Here is a 20,408-nt window from a genome sequence, read left to right on the forward strand (position 1 = left end):
CAATTTAAACAAGTTGTGTATATTTAGTCTATTGCAGAATAGGGCAATTCAATGGAACGGTATATTCTGACAGTATTGTTTTCCACTACAATTCTTGTATATTGTGTCTCCTGCCAGAGATTTTATTCCTGGATCTTTTCTTTAATTTGGTTTCCCAATCTCTCCTGTTTTTCCCATTTTGTTGAGCTACTCTGTGGCATCTCACTTCGTGAATAGTTTTCTCTCTTATGTTCTTCCTTTCATCTGATTTCCCCACAGCCACCCCAAGATATCCAGGCCATTTTAAAGATGAGCAAAGTAAGGCTCAAAGATGTTCAGTGACTTGTCCAATACTAGTAAGCATCAGAGCTGAACCTCAAACACAGATCCTCTGATTCCAAGTCCAGTTCTCATCCCACTGCATTATGACACCTTCATGTACAAAATCCTAGAAGTAACCAGGGGAGGGTATGGAGCTATTTCTCCAAGCTTTCTTATGGATGCCTTGAATTCTCCAGTGGCCAATGGAGAATCCAACTGGAACCAGTCTGACTGCCTATACTATCCCCTGCTTTACAGTAGTCTAAAGAAAGTAAACAGGGTTTCTTGCTAGATGAGATGTAGAATTTATTTTGGTTATTCAAGCAAGGTGAGGGATAAGAATGTCATAAATGCCAAGGTTGCCTGATGTGATATTAAGAGTGGCTTCTTTGGAGATTATTCTATGACAGTGTTGTACACACCTCTTAACCCTAGTCTGATTGTTGTAGAGATAGAAAGCAGGAATAGTTAGAAGAGTTATCAATAAGTAGATTTGGAACAGACTTTGATGTGATCTAGTACAACTTCTTTGTTTTATACTTGAGGAAATGAAAGGTAAAGTGATTTGGCCAAGGTGAAATCAGTGTAGAAATAAAACCCAGTTTTGTGGGCTCATGCCATTCTATCAATATAACTCTGGTCAGTTGGTGGAGTTGTGAACTGATCCAACCATTCTGGAGGACAATTTGGAACTATGCCCAAAGGGTTATAAAACTGTGTATACCCTTTGGTCCTATAGTATTACCACTCTTCTCTCTAGCACTCTTTTATCCCAGTAGACTTTATAGGTGGCAAACAAAAGTCAAGAACTTCTGAAGTTTCAGAAGGGTAAGGAGGCAGCATTTGGAAAGGAAACCATCCTGAGGAAACGACTTCTCTAGAGGTAACCCAAGACAGTTAGGAAATGGTGGGGTCTGCACCACGGGGGAGTAGTAATCACGTGTGTAGAAGGAAGAGCAGAATTGAATGTCCATACCCTTGACTGAGGAGGGAATGTACTTCATGACAAATAAGATACTGCAAAATATGGTGTACCACTCTCCACAAAGTCACCGAGAAGCAAAATATTATTGTATATCATTGCTTTTGTGAATCTGTGGCTAGTCTAAAATAGTGTTTATCTCTTGCCTCCATCCCAATGTATGTTTCACATATATCCCCGATGCCTGTGACCCCTGAAAACTTAGCACGGAATTATATCATTATATTTTCCTGGTTCTGCAATGTTGACATCTGTTGTCTAGGATGAGAAGTCAACTGTGTGACCTCCCTAGAATTTGATCCTAGGATCAAAGGGAGAGAAAGATGGAAATTTGAATTGTGTCTCAATAAATAGGACAAAGGTTAATTAAATGAGTGTTTATTTCAAAATTAGTCTCATAGTATAAGCTGTGTTTTGAGGGCTGGAGCCGGAATACATAGTGATAAAAGCATCTGTCTTCCTCCGACCCAGGCAGAGAGGAGTAGACGTCACTAGCCCTGCCCCTCACTCATGCATCCAATGATTACTAGGACTAGAAGCCAACAGCAAAGGATCCCGCGTTTGCTCATGTTTAATCCAGGTTATGCTATACACATTGAAGTACACGTCGGAGGTTACATGGTGTCATGCAGTCCCTGCGATGGAATGACTCTCTTGCCCAGCTACCTCCTGCAGCTGGGGTGCTCCAAAGGGCAAGGTTAAGTAGGACAGAGCACTAGAAAAGAGAAAAGGAGATTGATCAGGATACATATGGCCAGGACCTGCCTAGCTCACACTCAGGACGGCAAGCATCAGTCATGAGAAAGTCACTTTGCATCATCCCAGTCAGAGAACCGCCACTCTAACCCCTCAGCAGGGAGCTGAATCCTAAGAGCAGAATCCCAGGACTGGAAAGAAGCTCAGGGACGAGATGGACCAAAAAATCTTTGACCAGGAATTCCCTGTCTGACATCCCCAACAAGGGATCACCCAAACTGTTTGAGGACCTCTTGGTATGAGGAATGTAGCATCTCCCTGTGCTGTCCAATGTATTTTGGGACAATGTACATTTTTCTAATTGTTATGAAGTTTCTCCTAAAAATTTTCCTAGTAATAGCTGAAACCTGTCTCTCTGTGAAGTCTTCCCACTGGTGCTAGTTATACCCTAGGGGACCAAGCATAATAAATCAAATCAGTCTTCCAAATGACAGCCTTTCAAATACTCAAAGCTATTGTGTTCCCTTGAGTCTCCTCTTCTTCAGGCTAAATTATCCCCAGTTCCTCCAACTGATTCTCACATAATAGCACACTTTCCTAGTCCTTATCCTTGTCACCTTTCCCTGATGCTATCCAGCTTGCCAAAGTCCTTCCTAAAACATGGTGTGCAAATTAAACACAATATTCTAGCTTTGTTATGATCAAAGCAGAAAAAAATGGGACTGTCATCTCCTTTATTTTGTATACTGTGCCTCGCTCTCTTTTAAAATTCTTACCTTCTGTCTTAGAATTAACATTGTGTATTGGTTCAAAAGCAGAAGTGTGGAAGGAGTGGGCAATGGGGGTTAAGTGACTTGTCCAGGGTCACACAGCTAAGACATGTCTGAGGCTAGATCTGAACTCAGGGGCTTCTGTCTCTGGGCCTGGCTCTCAATCCACTGGCTACCTACCTGCCCACCGCTCATAATGCAGCCTAAGATCATGTTAGATTATTTTAGCTTCCACATTGTACTGCTCACTTATTTAGCCCACTATCCCCTCTTCTCCTACCCTCCCCCCTCCATCTTTTTCACATGGACTTTTACTTAGCTCTATGACTCCCATCCTACCCTTGGAAAGCTGATCATTTAAACGCAAGGGTAGGGCTTCACATTTATTTTGCTAAAATCTTATTTTATTAGGTTCAGTACATTATTCTCTCTTGTCACTAACTTTTTGGAACACAGTTCTACTGCACATCTGCAAATATAATAATCGATTGGGCATAGGAATTCTAAACAGAGGTTAATGATAAATTTACCATTTCAGTGAATCACAGATCAAAAAGAACTTCAGCCCCCTGGACTATTAATTAACAGATTACTCCTAGTCCCTGGATTTTTACCAACCTCTGCAAGATACTGCACCCAGAAAAAGCCACAGAGATACCAGAATCCCATTAGAAAATGCTTCATTGTCTTTCAACCCTGGCCGCAGAAATTCTTCCCTAAATTGAAATTAAATTCTTTCCATTATCATTTCAACCCAGTCTCACCATGGAAACCATGTTGCTATGCCTTGCCACAGGTTTGCTCTTTCTATACTCTTGAAAATGGTGATGAAAAAGGCCTTGGCCATTTTTTCCAAGTTAGAATGCCCGAGTCTCATAGCCTGTCTGTCCTTTAATGGCCGATTTCCCCAGCTGTTTTATTTACTTTGCATTTGGCCTCACTACCATAATTAAGAGGGGCTGGGATCTGCTTCTCAGTTCCCCAGAAGCCTGCATACCTGGAGCAACCTGCTTTGTCTCTGTAAAACCTGTCTATTCAGGACTTTTCTTCTGCACAGATTCACCTTGCCAGGTTCTAGAGAAACCTCAGATTAGCTTCAAAGACCAGGGGCAGGAAACCATCAGGGGTTCCCAGAGGGACTCTTCTGCGCAGGGTGGCATGGAGCTATTATTCTTACCTTTTAAAATGTAGTCTGTCAGCAATGTAGGCACCTTCTCATTATCTTCCTTCATGGCAAAGAGAACTAGGAGAGAGGAGACAGAAATGGTACAGGACATTGATTTATGGCATGCAGTTCACTTGCTAAAGCCAATTATCCAACCAACAAACTGACCAACCCTCCTTGGCTGACAGCAAGGCTAGTGATTATAAAAACCCAAGCACAGAATCGACAAAGCTCGAAGACATTCTCTTTGTCATAAATCAGCTAGCCTAAACTGTTAAGGGAGATGAAAAAGCTTACATAGGAATAATGGTGAACTCTAAAATGTAAAAATGCAGTCTCAAAAATGCAGATGTAAAGGTCCTTGGGATGCCATCATCTTCTTGGGTCTCCAGCACAAATAAAAAAGAAGGATGAGACTCAAAGTTGGGGATACAGAGAAACATCCACCTACATACTCTGGGTGGCACTGTAAACCACTTCAGGCTTTCTGGAGAGCAATCTGACAATATGGACTAAGAGTTATGAACCCTTACTTTGTAAGGGTTTAAGGGGGAAAAAAAGGCAGAAGAGTGGTAAGAGCTAGGCAATGGGGGTTAAATGACTTGCCCAGGGTCACACAACTAGGACGTGTCTGAGGTCATATTTGAACCCAGGACCACCTGTCTCTGGGCCTGGCTCTCAATCCACTGAGCCACCCAGCTGCCCCCTTATAGTCTTCTTAAGGAGACAGAATGACTTACAAGAATGAGATGATTACAACCTAATGAATTTTTATTCTAAGTTTTTTGGTAATTTTATTTCTAAAGTATTCAAATAGCAAACATTTGTTAAGCATCTACTAGTACAAGAAGGCACTGTGCTTACACACTGGGGTTACAAATGCAAAGGATTAAATAGTCCCAGCTCTTAATGAGGTCCCATTCTAATGAAGGAGAATCTCTTTCTCTCTCCCCCTCACCCTATCTCTCTCTGGTTTTGGCTCTGTCTCTCCCACTCCACCTTTGTCAGAATCTCTCTGTCTCTGTCTCTCTCTCTCTCTATATATATATATATACACACACACACACACACACATATATGCATACACACACACACAAAATAAACCTTAGGAGAACAAATATAAGTAATTTTCAAATAGTTAAATACAAGGTGGTTTGGGAAGGAGTTCACTAGCAGCTAGGGGAGTGTATGATTAACATCCTGTTAAAGGACATTCTGGGAGGCAGCTGGGTGGATCAGTGGATCGAGTGCCAGGACTAGACTGGAAGTCTTGAGTTCAAATATGACCTCAGACACTTCTCAGTTGTGTGACCCTTGGCAAGTCACTTGACCCCCATTGCCTAGCATTACCACTCTTCTGCCTTAGAACCAATATACAGTATTGATTCCAAGGGTCTAAAAAATAAATAAATAAAGGATATCCTGTGAAAGACATCCTAGCAAACCAAATATCTTGCACTTTTCACTTTCTATTCCTTTTATTTTATTTTTTCAATTACAAATAGAAACTATATTTTAACAATTGTCTTCTGACCTTTTGCAATCCAAATTCTCTTTCCTTTTCTCCCTCCCACCTTTCCCCCAATGGTAAACAATCTGCTACAGGTTATTGTGGTTTTCATAAAAAAGAAGGCAATTGCAGAAAATCTTTCAGGAAGGTAGTTATATCCAAAAGGGAGACAGTCAGTGGATGAAAATAGAGGGGACAATAAAAATGGTAGACTTTCTGCATTTGTTCCCCAAACAACATATACTTTCAATCCACAGCTTCCTCCTCGTAGCCTAGTTTCATGACAGGATGATGGTCAAGAGGGAGGACCTCCAAGTGAGAGTAGGGCAGGAGTGGCTTGAGTTGGGTGGAAATGGGTGCTTAAGCTAACAGTAAAGGACTAGAGCAAAGCTAGTGAGCCAAGTCCCCTTCTAGTAAGGGACTTATTACAGCAGGTTGATGGAACTTAGATATTTTTTTTAATATCATTTTTACTCTCTGGTGTCAGGCAAGTGTTCTATTCAATGATGTCAACTGAGAATGCTTGACAAGACAGCATGTGCAGAATACATGACAAAAAAGTAGATCTCCACGGACAGTGAATACAGAGATGTCATTTAGTTAACAATGATTGTCAGAGCAGACCATCTTAAAATTCTAAATTGAGATGAATTGTGCCATCAGAGCAGCTATGCAAATCTTTGGCCTCTGATTCCTTGATTCAAGGATAGCAGAGAGTAAACATTATTCACACATCCATGTAAGGGAAGCTCTTCAAAGGAGGTCTCACATAATTGGTTCAAATATAATTGCCATCTATCATCACGATCATCAAATCATGTCATTTCACATTCTTTTGCTTCAGTGTCCTCATCTGTAAAAAGGTGGTGGTGGCAGTGTGCTAGATCAGAGATGTCAAACTCAGGGCTGCCCACAAACTCCTAAATTATAATATAATTGTGAAATATTTAACAAAAGAAAGAAACATACAATGCAACATGGATAATGTTAATTCATGTTTTTCTAAGAGTTTGCAGGAATCTATTTCTGTTTGAGTTTGCCATCACTATGTTAGATGATCTCTAAGGTCCCTTCCATCTCCAAATCTATAAGCCTATAATCTATAGGAAATTTGAACACATAGGAACTTGCTAGAAATAAATAAATCTACACGACCATCATAAAGTATAGGAATTTCATGTTACATTCCCAATTATTTATCACTCATTACTATCTATAATGAATTGATTTCTATTTTGTTTTAAAACCATAAGGAAAACTGAACTTTAAATATTAACTTTTGTTGAAAGGCATAGTCAGAGGTGTGATCCAGCATAGACTGGCTGGAGAGGGAAGAAGATTATTCAATTTTCAGTGTGAGCATTTGCACCTTGGAAACAAATCAGGGTAAGAGATATTGTTTTGTTGATTGTCTAGATTTGAGAAAGTAATAGAGAAAAGATAAATAGTGAAGATTAAACCTAAAGTGCCTCTGCTTTTCAGTGAGGCTATTGTTAAACGTTTACTGCAAACCACTGGGTGTAGTAGAAAGAACACTGAATTAGAAATCTCCTATAATAAGATCCTTAAAAGCATGGACCCTTTTGGTTTTGTCTCTGGGTCCCCAAGGCCCAGCACAGTGCTTGGCACACAACAGTTTTTTACTAAATGCTTGTTGGATTGAATTGAAAATTGAACTGGGTTCCAGTGCAATGATCTGTATGATACTGGATCTATTGAATTAGGAAGTGGGCTAGATTTCCCAATACAAATGCATATATGCACCCACAAAAAAACTGGTACTCCTGCCTCTCAAAATATCTTCTATGAATACATATGCAAAAAGGAGCTTTAAAAACTACAAAAGAAAACAGCAATGTGTTTTGAAATGAAAATTCTAGATTCTCAAGGACACGGTGTCTGTTGATTTCTCTCCAGTTGAAGATGTGTCTATTTTTCTTCCATATCGGAGCTTCCCTTACACTGGAGCCTCCTGCTTTAGGTCTCCAAACTGATATAATCGGAAATGTTTGGTCACCTTTAGCACTAGGTCCCAGCAGGCATCTTCCTATGCTGAAGAGATAGCTCCTCTTTTCTTCCTCTCCTCCAGAGAAAGCCCTGGGGTATCAAACCTTCACAAAGCTCACTCCCCTCCCACTTTGCTCACTGCCTCAATGGGGGAGGCAGCCTGGTCTGTGTCATTCTCTGCAGGGCACCGTTGCCAGGGAGATGAAGGCTCTCCCAGAATCCACCCAGCCTGTCACAGCATCTCAGCCTTGGGTTTTCTATTCTTAAAAGAGTGGAGCTGGCATTAGTGGCTAACACCATGCCTTCCCCAACCCCCAACCAAGCCCTTTGGGGGGGGGTTGTAATGTTTGATGTCTATAAATCTATTTTGCCTACAAAAGACTATTTTTGACATACTGTTTCCTCCTGAAGCTCAGAGTGTTTATGAATATTTGAAAGTAGATCCAAAGAAGGAGAGAGCCATTTGCTGAAAAGGAAAAGAAAGGCACTTTCTTTCCTTGTCTTCCTTAGGAATCAGTCCTTCCTTTCTATTCTTTCCCTGCCTTTCTCCAGACTGACAGCTTCTCTAACAGAACTGAGAGCTCTCACACTGAGCTCCCTGCTCTTTGGAGAGGAGGAGGGAGAGCTAGTTACAGATCAGCTAAATGGACTTAAACACAAGAAGAGGGCAGTTAACATGGAAGAGAATTTCTAGGTGGTGAGAGATACAATTCAGCCAAGGATTTCTCTGGTCAGAATAAAGGAACTAACTAGAGACTTATCCCAAGCAAGACTCTTCCCTAATGGGCAATGGATGAAAGCAGCCTTGGGCTCTTATGATTATCTTAATTTTGCCCATTCAAGCAGCAGGCTGATGAAGCTGGTGAGGAGTACATTCTGACCAGCTAAACACAAGTTTCAAGGGATTTCATATGGGCCCTGGAGGAGGAAGTATCTGCAAGGAAGGGGTTCCAGAAAAGGGACAAAAGAACTTACTGTTTGTCAGCATCTGCAGATCTTCCACTGATGGAGGTGAGGCTTTCTTTTCATAGGGAATGACTGTGTTCAGATACTGAAAAGGAAACACATGGGCAGTTAAGAGGAGAATCAGGGCAGGGGGGCATGAGACTTGAGAAGAGAATATTTTAGGCTTCAAAGATAGTCTGAGGACCACTTGTTTCCAGGAACAGGATGCTTTTTCTTTTGCTAACATCTAGTACTTTGTGAAGTATGGCATTCTCAGAATATCAGAAATTTAGAGCTTTGAGGGAAGGGACCTAAGAGTTCTTTTAATATAGCTCTTTTGTTTTATAAATGAAGTAAAAGAAACCCAGTAAAGTTTAGTGTTTGCCCAAAATTACACAAGTACATATTCAAATATGATCAAGATTTGAACCCAAATCCAATGAAAATAAAATTACAGATGACCATTTCAGGAGTCTTCTCGACAATTTCATTCCCATCTTCAGAGGCCTGCCATTTAGGGATGTATGGCCAATTCATAGTTATCCTCTGTCTCAATTATAATTTAATAAATATTTATACTGTGTTCAAGGTACTTTTCTAGTTAGTGGGGATCACAGATGAAAATGACAAAGTCCTTGCCCTTAAAGAGATTATAATCTAGTGGGAAAATGTGGCATATGACATAAATGATATACAACAAGAGAAAATGTACAGGAGAGGCATTAGTGTTGGGGAGCATGGAATTGCTAGTTTAGAATTGAAAGGATTCTTAATGCAACCCTCTCATTTTATAGATAAAAAAACTGAGGCTTCTAGAGTTTAAGAAACTTGCTCAGAGTACTACTCAGCTAGTCAAAGTCAGCAGCATTTGTACTCAGGTCTTTCTGATTCCAAATGAGGCAACCATTCCTAATTCTCTTGGTTTGAGAGGCCTCATGGTAGAGGCAGAACAGTACTTAAACTGTGCAGGAGAGAGAGGGCAAGATTTGAACAGGCAGAGAGGTAGAGGAAGTCTGTCTTATTAGTAAGAAAGATAAATTTGTTGTATTAACAACAATAACTCACATTTCTATAACACTTTAAGTTTTGTAAAGTAAAGCACCACTGTGAGCCAACAGAACTATTCTGATCCCTTCTTTACAGATGAGGAGACACACTTGGAGAGATGAAGCCTCTGAATCAGTTATAAAACTTTAAAAATGGGATTGTGGGAATTAAAACCCAGAATCCAAAGTGCCTACTGTGTGTTCTGAACACTTCAGGCAGTAAATGATGTGAATTAAATTAGAAAACAAAATAGGTCATCTCCTAGGTACTTTTAGTCATTTAGAAAATACTCATGCTTTATTGATGACTAGGGTCATTCCTTATATTTCAGAGCACAGTTTGACAGAGACTTCCTGCTACTGACTAGTCGTGTAACTTTGAGCAAGCTACTTCCCCTCTTCAAACCTTGGGGTCTACCTGTAAAAAGAAGATTAGGAAAGATCTTTTTGAAGGTTCTTTCCATCTCTAAAGTTCAGTAGTCTATGATTCCCAAGTCAAAAATGACAGGAAAGTGATACATAGTAATGCCAGAAGTCCTGAGTTTTGGATATGCTCCCTCTGCTGGTTTTTATTGGTGCCTCTGCAACAAAATCAGCATCTCAAGGACCTCCAGCAGTTAAAGCATCCTTGGCTGGTAGAGAACTTAAGAGATCATCTGATCCATTCCCTACACAAATAAGAACTTGTTCTAATTTTTTTAAATAAGAAAAATAAGAATTTATTCTAAATTTTTAATAAAACAACTACTTTTTCTATTATTAATTTTTAAAAATCCTATATTTTATTAGAAAAAATTTCTAATTTAAAAAATTAAAAAGAATTTATTCTACTTTTAAAAAATCAGACAAATAGGAACTTCTAGTTAAAAAAAAGACAAATAAGAACTTATTTTACTTTTTAAGAGACAAATAAGAATTTATTCTGATTTTTAAATCTCATGTTTTGCCTTAGTAATTAGAAAGAGGTCCAAGTTACTCCCCAGTAGAAAAATGGTCAAATGGATTTGAAAAAGAAATATGATTTTGTGACTTTGGAATTTGAAACAAATCTAGTGTGGGCTGGAGGCCAAAGAGTATCCATGGGAAAGCTGCATAGCCCTAATGCTATAAAAAGAACAGCTCTTAAATGGAATCCTAATTTTGGAAAATGGGGATCCTGTGAGCCTAGTCTGGTGGTGTATCAATCACTTTATAGTTACCTTATGTTGCCTTAACTTCCATTTTATATAGCCCCTATGTTTTGTGATCTTCATCACATTTCTGAAAAGGAATATTTCCTTTGTTAAAGTAAGGAGAAATGTTGTGGACACTGCTGAATCATCTATTAATCTCACTCTTTGTTCAGGGAGATTGGGCTGCAGGAGTCAGGAAGGAATCTGGGTGCTGGAGATGCTTTTCATACCTGTTTATCAGTCCCTGAGTTGCCAAAGGTCTGCCGAATACCAGTCTGCAGGATGTTGGAGATGCCCTCCATGCTGAAGCGCTGGAAAAGAGAAGAGAGGGATTCTAGACAGGCAAAGGCTTTTCTGAACCTTGGAGCTTCCCACCTCAATGTTTCTGGACCCTTCCTGAAACCTAGGAACTATATATTCACATATTTTGTGGGTCGGTATCTTGGGACACTGTGGTGTCAGCGGATGTGGTCAATCCAGAGCTATAAACCAAGTCTGAGTAGACCTAGGTGATGCAAGAATAACTAGTATACCCTAAGCAGGCCCCCAATCTCAGTGGGTACAAGGGCCCTCTGAATCTCTGACCTCACTGCCTTTAGATCTTCCAGAAAAGACAAAGGCATAAAAATTTAAATAAATTATATTCTCCCATATAATTTGGCCAGATGAAATTCTGATAGAAAAGGGACTCAGGAATCACTGGTTGCAAGGCAGTGGCACTTTCACTGACAGGGAAGCATTAGTTCAAATAACCCTGGCACAGTCATGATCATCCTTTAGCTCATTTCTAACCTTTGAGATTTCAAGGGGTCATTGACAATGAATGAACTCATACTCCAGCCTGAAGGACAAGCCAGGGCTAACATTCTCTGTTGGCAAGAGCTGTTGAAGCAGATCTTCATTTTATACTAAATGCCAGAGTCAAGACCCTTATTTTCTTAAAGCTCCCCTGTAAAGAGCACTACAAGTTACACACTTGTTATTTATATTCTTATGTATATATACTGTCTTTTCAACTAGATTGGAATCAGGGACTATAGTATGCCCTTCTTTGTGCCCACAGTGCATGACACATATTTGTCCATCATCCATTTACTAAAAGATTGAGTTGGGACTTGGGTTTCTACAAGTGAATGGAGCTGCTCATCCCCCAACATCTGCAGGGACTGGGGATCAGGCACGCAGTAGTTTCCCCCCTACAAGAGATTCTTCACCAACCTTGAGGGGCATTTGGTTTCCTTTTTCTATTCGGCTACTCTGCAGGCTCAACCCTTTCTCTTTCCGTCTCTTCTTCATCAGCTCTCTCTGCTCCTTTTGTTTGTTCTGGACCTCAATCAGCACAGTAATAAAGGAATTCTTCACTTCCTTCTCAAATTCCAGCTCATCCCGCCTGGCAAGCTGTTGTACCAGTTCCTCAGAGTAATCACGGATGGCACCTTCTACCCGATCCAACAGTTCACCCAGCTCAGACCCTGACATATGTCTTAGCCCTGTAAGAAAGAAGCCCAGTACACTCCACACCATTCCTCAAACCAGCCCTAACTGAGGCAAGGTGGGAAACACCTCTACCAGGTGGGGCTAGCCCTACCTATAGCGGGAGACCCACCAGGTTTTCTACAAAAGATAAAAACATCATTCACTGAAGAAGGAAATGTGCTACAATGGAAAGAGCCTTAGACTTTTGAGTTGAGAGGCTGGCACTAACTATGTCTGAGAGTGTGATCTTGGGCAAGTCCCTGAACCACTCAGCTTCCTCATCTATAAAATGAGTGTTAAATTAGTTGATCTTCAAGGTTTCTTCTAATTCTGAGCCTATGAGTGTTGGAGGACAGCTAGGGGGCACAATGGATAGCCCTGGATCAGGAATCAGGAAGATTTGTATTCAAATCTGATCTCGGACACTTACTAGCTATGTGACCCTGGTCAAATCACTTAACCCTGTTTGCCTCAGTTTCTTCATCTGCAAAATGGACTGGAGAAGGAAATGGTAAACTACTCCAGTATTTTTGCCAAGAAAATCCCAAATGGGGTCATAAAGAGTTGAACACAACTGGACAACAACATAGATGAGAGATCCAGGAATAAAACCTCGTCCTAGAATTGGTTCACAGAATGATCATCATCCATAAGAATGTATATTGCCATGACTCTGACTCCTTATTTTACTTCCTCCAAGTGCTTTATTTAAGGACTTACTTTGTATACAGCATGTATTTAGGGTTAGGGGATAAGGAGGCAAAATCTAGAGAGAAATGTTAGTGCAATATCACTTAAGGGAAAGGACTAACCACTGAGAGCATCAGGGAAGGTTTCATGGAGGAGAAGGCATCTGAATTATGCCTTGAAGGGAGATAAAGATTCTAAAAGGCGGAAGTGAGAAGAGGGAATTCTGTGGAGAGCCTGTGCAAATTCAGGGAAGCTACAGAGAACAAGCTTTAAATGGAATGCAGACTCCATAATATGAAATAAGTCAGGAAAGGTAATTTAGCATGAAATTGTAGAGGGTCTAGAATGCCAGACTAAGATTACCTTGAGAAGACAGGGAACCATTGAAATTTTATTGTTGTTTTAAAGCAAAGCGGTGACATCAGATCTGTGCATTCGGATGAAGTTTTGCCACCTAAATTGAAGATGGAACATTTTACTTTTATCTGTATTCTGTGCCTAGCATCATGCCTTGCATTCAGTAGATTAATAAATGGTTATCAACGAACTGGAGGCAGGAGAGTTTGGCAAGTAGAAAACCAATTAAAAGGCTATTATGATGTTCAACGTTAAATCTGATAAGGACCTGATCTAGAGCCTCTAAGTAGAGGGGAATGGATTTCAAAAATAATGGGAAGGTAGAACCTTTGGAGATAGCCTTCTCAACATCACTAATGTCTTTATGAACAATAATCAGGGAGATATAGCTGGCTTAAAACAGGGAGGGAATGTGAGAGGACTGTTTATTCACAGGGGTTGATCTAATAGAAAGTACCCACATGAGTGGTGACCCCCATGACATCCTGAAGCCTCCTTTACACCACAAATGTGTATATTTTTGTGTGTGGATATATACACGATCTATACAACTCTCTAAGACTATAGGTTGAAAAGAAGGTGCTGACCTGCATTGTTTGAAGGAGTTTCCTTGCTTGGGAATTCTCTACACCAGTGATTAACAGGTCAAGTTTCTTCCTCTTATTCTCCTTCTCCCTCTCTCTGTCTCTCTCTATCTCTTTGTCTCCCTCTCTTTTTCTCTATATAAATACATACACACACACAGACACACACAGACATACACACATATGTATATAGCTATAGAAGGGCAGCTAGGTGTTGCAGTGGATAAAACACCAGGCCTGGAGTCAGGGAGACCTGAATTCAAATCTGGCCTGAGAGACTAGCTGTAAGATCCTGGGAAAGTAATTTAACACTATTTGCCTCACTTTCCTCATCTGTAAGATGAAGTAAAGAAGGAAATGGAAAGCCACTTCAGTATATTTGCCATGAAAACTCCAAATGGGATCACAAAGGGTTGGACATGCCTGAAACAAGTGAATGACAACAGAAATCCATATAGGTGATATAGACGGCTATATATGTGTGTGGATATATAGTTTACATAGTACATATCTTCAAGGAAATTCAAACATAGGGCTACATAGACATCACAAGGAGGCTATTAACATTTATTTTTGCTCTTTTATGAGTTAAAACTCTAAGTGGAACAAACAATATAAATCCAACCAGTAGGTGATACAAACTCTGCTCTCTCCTTAAAGAAAAAGGGCTGAAGAAGGATAAACTTACTTTCCATTTAGATTTTTTCATTTGTAAAGTTGCTTTTTGAGTCATTTCCTTACCCCCAATCCCCAACTTGCTTCTTTCTAAATTCACTTTCAGTTTTTATTTTTGAATCTATTGCTGTTGGAGCTCATGTTCCCCATTTTATCCAGCTAGTTTAAGGCCTCATCCAGGTTCTATTTTTGCCATTTAATTCTGTATTTCAGATGCTTCCCATTCCTTTTGCTTAGTATTTTTACCTTTGCTACGATATTTGAGTTCTTGGGCATCATGCCAGAGGGACTGGTTCTTGATGCAACATCACTGCAGCCAAAATGGTTCTGTTCTTCTGAATAGTTTTTCTGTTTGTTATAACTCTGGCTCCTGCTGTTTAGAGCCATTGATTTTGATGTTTGTGGGGCTATTATCTTTTACAGCTCATTCCTTTATCTGTCTGATTTCTGACTTGATTGTAAGTATGACATTTGTTTTGGTCACTTCTGTCAGCCAGTTAGTGTCATTGTCAGATGAATCTGCTCATCATGTTAATGTTTGTCAGAACACTTTTTTCTTCTTTTCATTCTGACTATACCAAATTATTTTTCATTTACCTCACTTCTTTCTCCAATTCCCATTTCTACATTTGCATTTAATGAAGAATCAAGAAGGGAGAAGTGGGAGGAAGGAAAAGAATTTGGAACTCAAATAAAAAAATAGCTAAAATTTTTTTCACATGTACATGTAATTGGGAAAACATCTAATGAAATAAATAAAGTAACTTTTTAAAAAACAACAACAAAGAATCATAGATTTAGAATTGGAAAGGATGTTCGAGGCCAAAGAGTCTAACCCCCTCACCTAAGTAGGAGGAAACTGAGCCATGGAGGGGTTAAATGATTTGCCTAGGGTCAATCACTCAGCTAGTGCCTGAGGCAGAATTTGAACTCAGGTCTTTCTGACTCCAAACCCAGCACTCTATGCACTATGCTAACAACTACCTCATTTGTAATCCCTGTATTTATCACATTGTATCATCTTTCAAAAATTGGTGAATTCATTTCCAAGTGTGCCCTTTTCTATATTTTATATTTTCCCATGATTCATATTTTTTCATCGTTCATCCAGACTTTATTTTTCAAATAACATAGGCATGATGTCTCTGCAGTTGGCTTCATCATTCATATCTGGTACCATTTACTTAAAATGTAGCTGTTTTAAGGTAGTAGCAGGTTCATGCAGTACTTATCACTTCCACATCATTATACCTAACATGCTTTTGTAGTCTTATCCACGTAGACTCCATGAGTCACAGAATTTGGAGCTGGAAGAAACCTTAGAGATCATTTTATACATGAGAAAAGTGAGTTCCAGAGATTTGAAATAAACCTTTGCCCAAGGTCAAATAGGTGGCAGGTAGCAGGGTCATATTTCGAACATAGGCCCTCCGACTCCCAAACCACTGCTCTTTCCCCAACTCTACACTGTTCCAACCCACCCTCTGATTAATTTCCTCTTCTGGTATTTCCCCCTTTCTATTTTGTTTAGTTGCTTTTATTTTTTCAAGTATCTTAATCTTGGTTGGTTTCTTGAAGCGGAGTAAGAAAGTTCCTGTCACACCTGGCTTCTGACTCTCCAGATTTCTCCAGGCCCTCCTTTGTGACAACTTCCCAGCTTTCTGTACCCTGGGCCCCTGCTCCAACCCCCTTGCAGCCTTCACCTTCATAAGACCAGTTGTTGTTGAAAGTCTGTGTCAGTGCCTGCATCTCTTGCAAGAGGATGGAATCTGCCTGGGATGAAGTTTCCCCTCCATCATCCTCCTCCAAAACTTCCTCTTCATCCTCCGGGTCTGGGGAGTTCTGCATCATCTCTTCAATCTCTTCAATTACCTGGGAAGGAGCCAGAACATAGATAGGGATTATCAGCTTGGGGTAGTTGATGACAGAGCCAAGAGTAGTGATTCAGCTTTGTACAGAGGGTCATTCTGATGTGAACTTTGATGAGTTCAAGAGGATGCTAATTAGATGGTCTGGAAAATTCATAAAGCATTATTGATGCTTTATATGAAAGAATAATAAAAACTCTTCAACATCCAGAGGGACTTAAATCTGCTGTACCTCTAACATAAAGCACTGTCCATTTGGGATAATAATCTCTTCCAAGAAGACCATTTAGGTGAGTGCTTTACTGGAACTACACTACTCAGGAACCAAGCAGGTCTGCCTGGAAGAGACCATTTACTTCAAAGTACTGAGCACTTAATTTCTAATACATTACACCCCCAACTTCAGGGTAGGATTCAGTCCATTAGTTACTATAATGTTTGAAGGAAATGTTCCTGGTGTAGATCAGATGCTGGAACACATTTAAAGTAAAGAAAAAGGCTATATAATAAGACTTTCCCTAGATGGGAAGGACCAAAACCCTGAAAGCAAAGATAAGGGAGCCAGAAAATTTAAATTGGGGTTTTAAGAATTTAAGTGAAACCTAGGCTCCTGATCTCAGATGAAGGACTTGGCAAGGCATAGTTTCACAATGGTGGGTGCTAAGGAGTAGTCAATCTCCCAAAGGATTAAGGAAGGACCACTTTGTACATTATCTCTTTATGAATGGAAGAGGAAAGGGAAGTTTCAGAAACCAAGTAAATCAGTCAGCTTTACAACCAGTGGGTGTTGTTTCAATATGGTATGTGAAATTCAATAGGAGAGGCAAAAAAAAATGCTTTTATAAATAATACCTTATCCGGCATTTTGTATGTGAAGAGCTAAAACAAGCACAAACTGGACACATTCAGTTGCCTTACAGACAAGAAATAAAGTTCAGAGATGTGATTTATTCACTGAATCAAGAAAAAGAAACAAGAATTATTTATTCCCACTCATTACTGTAACAAATGGATTTCCATAGCCTAAAAACAATGGGGTTGTTTTTGGTGAACAGTGTTACATTCAAAGTTCATTTGGATGACAACTCATATTCTTCCTGTTTAGGTCTATGAAAACAGCAGTATTTATTCTTCAGGGTTGTAACCTGCCATGAGTCTACAGGAAGAGAAACCCAAGCATACTTATCTGCAACCCACCCACAGAGAACAGTCAGGTAGAAGTGCATTTCAGAATTCAAAGTTCAGTGAACCCTCGGCATAAAACAATGACACAGAATGGTGTTGCTATGGCTAGACTATACAAAGAAATCACTGAGATTGTTTTGAAATGTATCAGAATATATGGAAAAGGAGATTGGCTTGGAAAGGAGCTAGACACATTCAAAGGTGGAGGTGAGGGGGGTGGTTTTAAAAATTGTTTCTAGTTGCTTTCTCCTAAGAGTTTACCTAGTCTTTGACCAATAAAGATCTTATTTTGGCATCTGATTAATTGTCATACCTCTCTTTTCTATTTTTATTTTTTCTATCATCCTCCTTAACCAAATCATAATCTCTGAGGACCTACCTTTGCCCCCTAATAACTATACATCCCTGTTTTCTTTTCTTGACCAGTCTCCATCAAGTCCTTACTTTTACCACAGGTAAAGATAACTCCTGCCTTTTCTCCATAGCTCCTGCCCCTTTCTCTTAAAGAATATTTTTTGGGTGGGTCAGTGGATTGAGAGCCAGGTCCAGAGACAGGAGGTCCTGGTTCAAATCAGGCCTTAGATACTTCCTAGCTGTATGATCCTGGGCAAGGTCACTTAACCCCCATTGCCTAGCCTTTGCTGCTCTTCTGCCTTGGAACCAATATACAATATTCATTCTAAGACAGAAGGAAAAGGTTTAAAAAATATATATTTTGGCTCAGAATTTATAGCAGATCTCACTTTGAGAAACAATATACACTAATAACCCTGGAGGGAAATCACTATCCTCCCTTAGTACTAAATTATTACAATTAAAATACAATTCATTTAACCAAATATTGAGGATTTTCCTTAGTAATGCATTTCCTTTTGTGATTACTATTATTATTATACACATGAAAGAGACATGTATAATCAATGATAAAATTTTCATGCAAAGAGAATAATCTGCATGTTGCCAGATGTATCAATGGATAGAATGTTTGGTCTGGAGTCAGGAAGACCTGAGTTCAAATCTAGCCTCAGACACTTAATAGCTGTGTATTACACTACACAAGTTACTTAACCTTGTTTGCTCAGTTTCTAATCTGGAAAATGAGCTGGAAAATGAAAAAAACATTCCAGTATCTGTGTCAAGAAAATCTCAACTGGGGTTAGAGTGTTAAATATAATTAAAATAACTGAATATATGGGTGTGGGTGTCTATCTGTCTGTCTGTCTGTTTTCATCCTAGGACAAGATGAGCAGATGCCTGATGTCTTTCTGCTCTTGGGAGTCCCAACTCCCAGTTCAGTAGTTTATAGTTCAGAGGGTCTTTGAGGAGAGGACAAAATGAACTAACGGAAAGTCTCTGCCTGTTAACAAATATTGGCTTTTTTGAGTCAAGTTTCACTATCATATTTGTGTTATTGCAAGAGTCTCAAAGGATCTTATAAACTAGATAGAGAAGTTAAATCATCAAGAGATTTTGGCAGTTTGACCAAGATCTAATTATCTTTTTAAAAAATAAATCTTTACCTTCTGTTTTAGAATTAATACCAAGTATCAGTTTCAAATTGGGGTTAAGTGACTTGCTCAGGGTCACACAACTAGGAAGTACATAAGGTCAGATGTGAACCCAGGTCCTCCCAATTTCAGGCTTTATTCTCTGTCCACTGGGCCACTTAGCTGCCCCAAGATCCAATTATTATTATTTTTTTGGATTTTTCTGTCTTAAAATTAATACTGTGTATTGGTTCCAAGGCAGAATAGTGGTAAGGGCTAAGCAATAGGAGTTAAGTGACTTCCCAGGGTCACACAGCTAGGAAGTATTTGAGGCCAAATTTGAACCCAGGACCTCCCATCTCTAGCCCTGGCTCTCTATCCACTGAGCTACCTACCTCCCCCAAAGATCCAATTATCTTGATCAAAATCAAGTCTAACTCTAAGTCCATGCAAGTAACATCAGAGAATAATTCTCCCCTCTGACATACTTGATTACAGCAAGTTTCTCTCAAAGACTCAGAATCCCACAGGAACCCTCATACCTGATCTGCTGTGAGTAGAGGTTCCTCATTAATCCCAGAGTCATTTTCACTCTTCTCATTGAACTCTTCCTCTTCCTTCTCATGGATCTGAAGGAATGAACCCAAATAGAATTCTGATTGGTCATTAGAGGGGCATGTTTTCCCATTTGGTCTTTAGAAATTGGGAAGTCTTTCTCTAGTCATTCACCATCTAATGAAGGACACATAAGTATGGGCTCCTTCATTAAAATTTAAATGCATTCCACCCCCATCATGCAGCATGCATCACTGAGTCCAGTAAAGAAGGAGAGCAGGAGGGGACAGTATGTGGGCAGCACCATTCTGATAAAGAAGATGGACTGCATTTCTTTTGACTACAGACAATTCCTTCTTGGGCGATGAGCCATGGCTCTCAGATTCCTCTCCCATCATAAAACTTGAAACTATCTTAACAGATCAAAAAAACAAAACAAACAAACAAAAACAACTGAAAATGTTAGGCCTATATCTTAAAAAGCCCAAAGTATCTTCACAAAGTGAATGATTCTGCAACTATCTCTTATACCAAAACCTAATTACTTACCTTACTAAGTAGTTCATCTCAGAGGTTTGTTCTTTTTTTATTTTTTACCAGATTTCATTTTTATTAGTATTTTTAAAGGGAAATAGAAGGGAGGGAGCTGCCCTAGGCCAGATTTTCCTGGTTTTTATGCTGTGCTGACCTGCCATAGTTTTCATGGATTCCAGGCATGGTGTAACAACAGAAGGAATATGCAGTGAATTCAGATGGTATACACCATTGAGGCACATTTCACATAAAATGAAGGTCAAACTAAGCTAAAGTTAAAATAACATTTTAAAAGCTCACTTGGTCTTTTTGATCTGAGATTCGGGGATTATATAATCCTAAAAACACTCATGGTACCTCAAGACCCTATGGTTTTGTAAAGGGTTGGACCTCAGAACAATGCC

The 20,408-nt window shown here is 39.6% G+C and overlaps 1 protein-coding gene and 1 non-coding gene across 6 annotated transcripts in view; both read right to left on the reverse strand.

Moving 5' to 3' along the window:
* Positions 1 to 1,644: 1,644 nt before the first annotated feature.
* FEZ1 (fasciculation and elongation protein zeta 1) overlaps positions 1,645 to 20,408 on the reverse strand; it is a 67,909-nt gene continuing 49,145 nt past the window's right edge. For all 5 annotated transcript variants that reach the window (XM_016433964.2, XM_016433963.2, XM_056794571.1 and 2 more), the window contains 7 exons: positions 19,458 to 19,544; positions 16,079 to 16,247; positions 11,812 to 12,083; positions 10,824 to 10,904; positions 8,406 to 8,481; positions 3,926 to 3,991; positions 1,645 to 1,997 (listed from right to left, as the gene is read on the reverse strand). In XM_016433964.2, coding sequence (XP_016289450.1) covers positions 1,981 to 1,997; positions 3,926 to 3,991; positions 8,406 to 8,481; positions 10,824 to 10,904; positions 11,812 to 12,083; positions 16,079 to 16,247; positions 19,458 to 19,544 — 768 coding nt within the window. In that variant the 3' untranslated portion in view covers positions 1,645 to 1,980. The remainder of the gene's footprint in view (positions 1,998 to 3,925; positions 3,992 to 8,405; positions 8,482 to 10,823; positions 10,905 to 11,811; positions 12,084 to 16,078; positions 16,248 to 19,457; positions 19,545 to 20,408) is intronic.
* MIR7299 (microRNA mir-7299) lies at positions 7,392 to 7,451 on the reverse strand. The gene has a single exon (NR_127507.1). It is a non-coding gene; the product is annotated as a microRNA mir-7299 (primary transcript).

This window comes from Monodelphis domestica, chromosome 4 (assembly GCF_027887165.1).
Source record: "Monodelphis domestica isolate mMonDom1 chromosome 4, mMonDom1.pri, whole genome shotgun sequence".
Lineage (NCBI taxonomy): Eukaryota > Metazoa > Chordata > Mammalia > Didelphimorphia > Didelphidae > Monodelphis > Monodelphis domestica.